Here is an 8,879-nt window from a genome sequence, read left to right as displayed (position 1 = left end):
ATTTTGGACACCTCTACTGGGGACCTGGAAGGAGTAACTTCAGCTTAGGTTGTATTAATATTATTATAGCAGTAATTTAAATAAAATAATTTACTGAAGCATTATCTTTCATCTGAAGTAGTAACATATAAACAAAAAAATCAACATGCAATTCTGGGAGTTAAGTAGACAGCCTTTTAAAAAAAATATGTATAAGATTACAGCATCATAGAGAACTCTTAAATATTTTTTTTTCAAAAGAGAAAATCAATTTAAAAAATCATTTAGATCCAACATGACGGTCAGCTGAGCAGGAAGCCAATCAGTCTTTCAATATCATAGCACCACTTTTCTGAATAAATAATTGAAAGACACAAAATTTCAAAGATATTTTATTCAAAATTCTCCATCTAGGAGAAGATATATAACAATGTGCACACATGCTTTTAATAACTTATTTCCCTATACAACTTGCATCCTATATAACAGTACAATAAATGAGCAACACAAAATAATTAGCACTTAAATAATCCATCATGTAAATAGCATTGAAGAAGGGGTACAAGGTGCAATCTGTAATTTTCATGACTGAGCCACAGAGCATCCATCATCTAGTTGAGTATGTGTCTAAAAATTGGGACACCTTTCTAATTAGTGATGTGAAAGGCTATCAGGACCTATGTTGGTTTTCGTTAAATCTAGTGAGCCTGGGCAGATGGGCTCCATCACTTTTATCCCTTTCTTATAAATATTTTTCCCTTTTATGTTGCTTTCACAGTTTTAAATAAAAATATTTTTTATGCTCGTGTGTACTATTATGTCAACACTCTTCTGGCACAGAATTATGTTAGTTGGTTATTTTATAGCTAGCAAGATGGTCCAAACACATTAAGAAAAGAAATTGACCACTTAGTTCTGCCAAAGTAGCACCTAGAAAAACAGCACATCAATAAAGTTTCTCCTGCTAGTCCTCACATGATGCAGGCAAAGAGACATGGCAACAACTTCAAAAATATGGGCAGAAGTTTAAGGAAGAAGATACTATTCTTGTTCATGAAAAAAAAAATCTAACTAGTCAGTATTTCTCTATTGCATTTAAAAATCTCGGGAGTTATACTGATTGCTAAATCAGAGTAAGATTATACAAGAGGAAAACAAGATAAAAATGACTGACAAGTGAAACCTGCACTTCTTCCAAGCAATTCTATTTTCCAAGGGAAAAAAAAAGGCACAGGAGGTACTCATTTCAATTTGGCTCAAAAATAATGGAAATTAATTTAAAAAGTTGGCAATAACTACTGAAACATGACATCCAATTTTCTAAATATTCTTTGACAGAGCTCAACACACAAAGAAAAACTCTGACTGTGGTTCACCATCATCAAGACTCTATACCCTGTCTGACATTTCTACACTAACTGAATCCGAAAGACTGTCTGCAAAGTAGGATCTAATAATTAATTTCAACAAAACATCTACTTGATAAACATTTTCTTTCTAAAACTTAACCTATGTCCAAGCCAACTTCCTTTTGTGGAACTGAAATGATTCTGATGCTCTAATTTTCAGCTGATTGTGAAAGTATTATAGTAATCCCACATACCAAGAAACACCAAGAGATGGAAAGTCAAATAGTATTACATCTGTGAAAGCTAACACAGATTTTACTTAGATACATGTAAACCGTGAATCCTAAGTTTCAAAAAACAGTAGTTGTGGTCAAGTTTATACCCTACATCATTAACAGATAGCAATAATATTTATTATAATTGTAAACATAAGTCTGTATCCCAAGAGAGCACATCCAAGAAAAGGTGCACCTGCTGTAACAATGCACCTGACATCCCCTTACAGACTCTTGGTGACAACTGTAGTGTAACTAACCAACTGCCAGTGCCGAGTAGGACTCTAGGGAATTATGTTTCCCAACACCACTGAGCTACTGTAGCAGCAATGATGATGTGACAAAATGCACTGAACAAGTTACACATTTAAAAAGTCATCAGGACATCTCGTTCCTGTACACTAGTATAGAAGGGTCTTCCAAAGATAAACGAGTGGAGGCCTGGTTTGATTTTCTCAGCTAGAGCCATTATTATGTTCAGGTCGCCCTCTGCTGTTAAATCAAGGTCTATCTTCAGGTTCCGCAGCGATTTAAAGGGCTTTTTCCCCTTCTGCCTACACATAATAATAAAAAAGAAATTGTGATACAGAAAATGTCCAAAGGGAACAAAACCAAAAACAATGTGGGGGGGGGGTTTCTCCCGTTGAGGAGTCTGACTTACGTATCATCTTCTATGTATTTTATTAGCGTCAAGGCTTTTCTGTGAAGGACGAGCAGAAACTGTGCAAGGAAAGTACTCCTGAGAGATAAACCAGGTTTCAAATGGAAGACCTGCAGGAAGACGAAACGTTTAAACAAATAACCTGCTCCCGTTGTACTTGGACAGTGTGTTTCTGTCTGAGTGTTGACAGTGCCTGGCAGATATCCACGTTAGAGCAGTGACCCTCGATCCTTTCCACAGACGCGCCCTGACAGACCAGGTCTGGGAGCAATCTGATAGTTCTATTTTAAGAATGGACTCAAATTTTCATTCTACCTTAGACTAGGTCCATATTTATTCTTATTAAAAATCCCAATATAAGTTACCTCCATTGGGATACTTGACTTCTTTCTGCCCACATCTTCGAATAAAATTAGAGCTCCCAGAAGCTGAGCCAGGCTTAGACTCTGGTTTTGAGATATTCATAGTTTTCTACATTGGGGGTGGGGTACATGCGGAATGGTCAGACGATTTTATTTCTGCTTGGGGAGCACTGAATTACATGATTACCAATTATTCTTGACCTTTGCAATATGTCACAGACCACACAGACCTGGATCCCAAACTTCTAGTTAATCTAAAGATCTTATTTCAAAGCTACACTGTTTCCTGGCCTGATCCCCAGAGTGGTATTATAAGAAAACTCTGTTATATGAAGAAATAAGACCTATATAATCTATAATTTTCTTCAAAAATCTATAGATCTTTTTAAAGGAATGAAACAATAAGGATGCTATTATTTAAATAAAATTTAAAGACATGTTTGGAACAATTAAGGCAAAAAAAATTTGTACACATACCCCTCTTCACCAAAAGAAAACACTCTTGGGTTATAAGTTAGTGCTTAAAATGAAAACATTTGAACTGGGGGATGCTGCATCTTTAATTGTTAACGTACAGGCTACTCCTCTGTATAATTCAGAAGAAAAATAATTTTGACACTTTAGAAAGATCAGAGACATTACAAAAGGACTTAATGTGAAATTCTATATATAGTACAGGCATTGTGGGATATATTAAAAAAGAAAACACATCGTGTCATTCACTCTGACAATCTCGGGTTTAATATTTACCTGATCCAGGAAGGCTTTTACTAGAGTGTCTCTGTGTAAGACATCTTGAAAAATATTCCTATGAAGAAAACAGGCCAGATGTTGAAATGGCTATACAATGCTACTTTCCACAGTCTCTCACGCCAGCCGATACAGTAAATTCTTACAAATGGGATTATACACATATTTGTAAGAATTAGATGTGTGTATTTGGATATAAAATATGTATTACATTTTAACTTAAGGATACATTAGTCTCTTATAAGAGTTCATCAGGCTACAATGTAATTTGTCTCTTAAATAGTATAAGCAGTTCCAGGAAGGGTCTGTATGAAAATACCAATGTATATTAGTGCCCTGACCTTATAAAAAACTATTGAGAGCCTTAGGCTATTAATAAATACAATTACCAATTTCTGCCATCTCAAAAACATAAAACAAGAACAAAAATAAACACACACTATTACTACCAAAAACCAAAACAATATAAAAGATTAACTTCATGTACTAATGGCTTCTAATAAGCAGTTTAGGAAGAAAAAAGGTAAAAAGGAGGAATGCTAAGAAAACACTCAAGTGAGATTAAGGAACACCCAGATGGTTATCTGCAACATCTTGCCCACTGGGTTTGCGTCCACAAGCCCATCATCTGGCAAGTAACGTGAATCAGCTACCCAAGAAAATGTTAGCTAAATTGGCAATGATCAGAATAAGAAGTTAAGCTGTAATTCACATTTGAGATAATGTGCATCTACGACACAACCTAGGATATAGTAGGTGCTTAAAAAAAAAATGGTTCCCTTCCCAGGTCCCTATCCCCTTTGACCTTTTCTCTTTTTCCTCTCCTCTCCTCTCCTCGCCTTCTACTTCCCTAAGGAATTACTAGGATCCTAGATTATACTCAAGTCAGAGGGGTAATGTAACATTTAGGAAGGTAAGCAATTTTTAACTGAAAAGAAAGACTGAAAATAGTAGGGATCATCATACAACTGGCAGGAGCGTCAGGGAAAGAGGTGTGTGCGCAGAGGTCAATAGGAAAGTACCTAAAATTTCCTAGTTTTAAGAAATGGGTGTACCCTACTACATAAGAAGGAAACCCAGAGTGGGAAAAACCCAGCATTTTATGATTACTGGCTATCCAATTGGTGGCCAGTATGGGCACTGACAGCACCTATTCTCTGACTTTGGAGAGAGCATTCAACTATTTAAGTCTAGTGTTCTGAATATACCTGTTTCATAAATTGATTGTCTTGGTCATAAGCGAATTAGACAAAGCAAAGTGTCAAAAAAGAATTATTTCTAGCAGTGGAATTTTCATATTTTGGCAGTTAGGGAAATTATTTTTAGAAGTTAAAATTTAAAATATCTTAAAAATAAGCAATACTATTTAAAAAACAAAACTAAAATTTGTCTATAAAACATAAAAGTTAATAATACACAATCTAGTGGTTGAAAATATTTTGGGACAGTTTCTGTTTAGAAAATTTACTTAGAGCTGGAAACAAACTTTAAAAATTCATGGCATTTTTTTTGTTATGATCAGCAAAGCAAGAAAAGCTGGCTAATCACAGTCAAATTAGTGAAGCAAACAGAACTGGCTGAAATGAGTAAGAAGCGATAAAAGTATACACGTATCTCCTCTAAAAAATACAAGATGGTTGCAGACCCATTCTAAAGTTCACTAAATCCCCCTCCAAAGAGCTCTCCAGCAACCAATCAAAAAATTGAAAAAAAAACAAACACTGAATACTTTAGGAAAGAAGAAAATGTTTAAAAGCTCATATTAATTTTGACAATTTTGACACATTTACCAAAATTACCTATGTGTGAAAACTTAGTGACCTGGAATTATTATTTTGACCAATTTGTTTTCTAAGCCAATCCCCCTAAAACTTTGTAAGGAACCGCCAAGAACACTGGGGAGCTGGGAAAAGCTGGGTCTTAGTGAAGCCATCTTTCTTGCATCCAGAGCCACTGAGGCTGGGGATGCCTCGGACATGGTGTTCCTCTGCTGTGCTTTTGGACAACACCTTCTGTCTGACTACTGATGCTTCATATGTCTGTTGCCTCAGCTCAAAAGTTTTCTCAAAGACACAGGACAGGGTTGCTTGCTCCAGTTTTACTGCTGCTTTATACACTCAAACGTGGATTATACTAGTTAACACTTCTTGAGGATACCCTATATACCAGGCACTTTAAACTGATGAAAAAGAACCATAATAGTTTACTACAATTCTTTTTCTGATTTCAGAGCATCTTTTGAGTGTTTTATAATTCAGAGTTATCAAAAATGTTTTTTCTAATTGGGTCCCCATTCAACATTTTATTATCATTAGTTTTTACCTTGTGAATTTACTCATCAGCCTTTATGGTAAGAAATGAGTAACAGAATAAAATGCAAATATAATAGAATGCTCTATTAATATATTTTGACAGTTTTGCTGTATTTTATATTTCTACATCAAGGAAAAAAAGACTCAGAATTATTTCTTTGGTTTAGTTAATAAGCCTTTTAATGATTCTTATATACTAATCTATAAGCCAAGTGAGGAGCTGGGGCCGGGGCTGTCTGGTTGGCCACTATTAACCTTAGTACCTAGTACTGTGCCTAGGGGCTTAATATACATTTGTTAAATAAATACTTAAATACTTATTTTTAAGGACTAACCTAACCTATCTTACGGGAAACACAATTATACTAAGAAAAGGAAACAGGAAAAAAATGCTTGATTAACCAACTATTTCTTCAAACATAATTCTCCTAGTAATATTTCTTTCCTTTTAAACATTGACTTGTTTCTTTTGTACTCATAAAAGATACAATTTCATAGACAAACAACAAGCCCTGTTATATAGCACAGGGAACTATACTCAGTTTCTTATATCAGCATATAATGGAAAAGAACCTGAAAAGAAAAAATATATATGTATGTATATGTATGACTGAATTGCTTTGCTGTATGCCTGAAAACTAACACTGTAAATCAACTACACGTCAATAAAAAATAAAATTACAAAACAGATACAATTTCATAATATTGCTTAATGAGAATATCAAAAGATAGGGCACAACATACAAATCGGGAGTGAAGCTCTCGTCTGTGTAGATGACGGTGTCCTGAGCCACATCTTCTTCTGATGTGGCTCTCCAGAATGCTGCCAGCTCAGACCTCATGTATCTACGCTGATTATAAATATGCTCATGACAGGGTGGCATCTGCTTGACGGTGTTGACGTCCACGTCTATGTGTGTGGTGGGGTAGGGAGCGTACATGACTTGCCGGAAGGGCAGCACAAAGCTTCCAGTGGAATCCTGTCACAATGGAAAGAAAATGTACTGTCTTATATGCCAACAGATAGGAAGGAGTTTCTTCTAATTAAAAAAACTGGCTTGGATTTAGCAAATCGAGTTCTAGAAATGTATCCTAGGAAATCAATCATGATTGTGTGCCAAACTGGAGTGACGTGTGCCCTACAGCACTGGTTTAAACAGTAGAACGCCAGCAACAGCTTAAGCATCCAGAAAGACAAGTGATTAAGTAAATAAAAATGGTTTCTTAATTAGCTGCTAAAAATTAAGCTGCCAATGTTTATGTGTTGATATTGAAAGATGTTCACAATATATTATGAAAAAAGGAGGTTAAAACATGCAGAGTATAATCCAACTTTTTTTGGGGGGAGGGTGGAGGGGAGAGTAAGATATGAAAAAATACTAACATAAGAAAAGAGGACCAGAATGATACATGCCAAATATTAACAGGGGTTATTCACTGGATTATGAGATTACAAGTGACTTTTTATGTTCTTCTTGATTATTCATATGTTCTGCTAAATCTCAATGAATATGTATTTTTATAATAAGTAAAAAAATGTACTTCTTTCCAGGTAGAGTCAGGTGGGTAGCGAATGGTCATATAACAAGGACCTCCTGTGTGTGAGGCACGTGGTATGTGAAGTGAACAACAGAGGCTATTTTCAATTTTTCACTTATACTACTGCGATAATCATATTTGTAAGTGAATCTTTTGCCATACATAATTACTTCCTTAGGATGGATTCCCAGAAGAAGAAATAGTAGGTTAAATCTTGAAACAGTTTTAAGGCTTTTGACATATAATGTCAAAATATTTTCTGGAAGGCTATACAATGTATACTTGTATGGAAAACTCTTAACAGATATTTTTTCATTTTAGTTTCAAGTTTTTGCTATGCATTTGGTTTAGGTCCCTTTTAGGGATAAAATTATACAATTAAATGAGACAGTATTGGGGAAATAAAAGTACTAAGTAGCTTATTATGCCTTTGATAGGATAAGTTCTGGGTTTCAGATTTGCACAACTTAAATCAGCAATGAGTTTCCCTTAAGCCATTTCTGTATTTAAATACTAGTATTCTGAGCTCATAGCATACACATTATTGAAAATGCAAAAGCTGAATATCATTTTTATTTGCAACAATTTTTTATACTTTTTCTTTCATTTTGCTATGCCTACATCCTCAAGAAAGCATTCACTATGAATCACATAACCATTTGGAAACCTACTTCTTCACATTTTTGACTATAATTGAAACATTCGTAATAGATTCAATGAAGTGAATAACTATTCCCTATAATTATTGAAAATAGTTGCTGATTGATATTTATCTATTTAGCTCCTTGAAAAGCAGATTCAAGCAAATAAAGGAAAAATATAACATAATTTTTTCACTATATTTATAGGCATCTTCAAATCCTATATACTTTTTAAGACAGGAAGCAGCTCAAAATTTTATTTTCAATAAATGAATACAGTACATAAACATAAAATGGTAACACAAAAATTCAAATCTGTTTAATTAAAAAAAGAAATGTCCCCTTATTGCACAACTTGATTCAAGCACATATTGAAAAACGAATCCTGAGGCCAGACAGACAGCTACTGGAAGCCAAAGAGAAACACAAAGAAAGCTATTCCGTGATGTTTCACTGATACTAACTACAAATTCATTAGACATAGACTCCATGCTCAGACCTGTGTAAAGGAAATCTGATCCTTGGCATATAAACATGAGATGCATTAAATGCTAATATTCAAAATACATTTATAAAAAGCCTCAAAAATGATTTTAAAAAATTGGTTTCACTGGTGATAACTGGAAACTATACCTTTAGTAGGCCTTGTACAAAGAGCCCTGACTCGTATTTAAATGATGATTCTGCTTCACATAACCTGGAGCATTTTCTCTCTGCTGGAGTCAGAAAAAGGCATAGTGTTCTTACTATCTGTAAATGAAAATATTTTAGCATTAAAATATGAAGTAAAAAAGCCACTGGTCTGCTTATGAAAGAAACCTGAATAGAAATTTCAATTGTTATTGTCCAAATCTATTCTAAGAAATAAGTATTCCTTAGTCATTTGGAATAGTCTATGGGATATAAACAGCTATTGCTTAAAATAGGCATTCTGTGGTCAAATAAGTTTGGGAAATGCTAATAAATGTACTGTATAGTATCTCAAGACCTTTACCATTTGAATACATATTG

The 8,879-nt window shown here is 34.4% G+C and overlaps 1 protein-coding gene across 7 annotated transcripts in view; it reads right to left on the bottom strand.

The window, feature by feature from the left end:
* Positions 1-355: 355 nt before the first annotated feature.
* The window catches only part of C9orf72 (C9orf72-SMCR8 complex subunit), a 22,383-nt gene continuing 13,859 nt past the window's right edge, over positions 356-8,879 (bottom strand). For all 7 annotated transcript variants that reach the window (XM_072959277.1, XM_072959275.1, XM_072959273.1 and 4 more), the window contains 5 exons: positions 8,502-8,618; positions 6,433-6,668; positions 3,377-3,434; positions 2,265-2,374; positions 356-2,157 (listed from right to left, as the gene is read on the bottom strand). In XM_072959277.1, the coding sequence (XP_072815378.1) occupies positions 1,971-2,157; positions 2,265-2,374; positions 3,377-3,434; positions 6,433-6,668; positions 8,502-8,618 (708 nt within the window). In that variant the 3' untranslated portion in view covers positions 356-1,970. The remainder of the gene's footprint in view (positions 2,158-2,264; positions 2,375-3,376; positions 3,435-6,432; positions 6,669-8,501; positions 8,619-8,879) is intronic.

Source organism: Vicugna pacos, chromosome 4, assembly GCF_048564905.1.
Source record: "Vicugna pacos chromosome 4, VicPac4, whole genome shotgun sequence".
Lineage (NCBI taxonomy): Eukaryota > Metazoa > Chordata > Mammalia > Artiodactyla > Camelidae > Vicugna > Vicugna pacos.
This window is presented reverse-complemented; position numbering and strand designations above follow the sequence as displayed.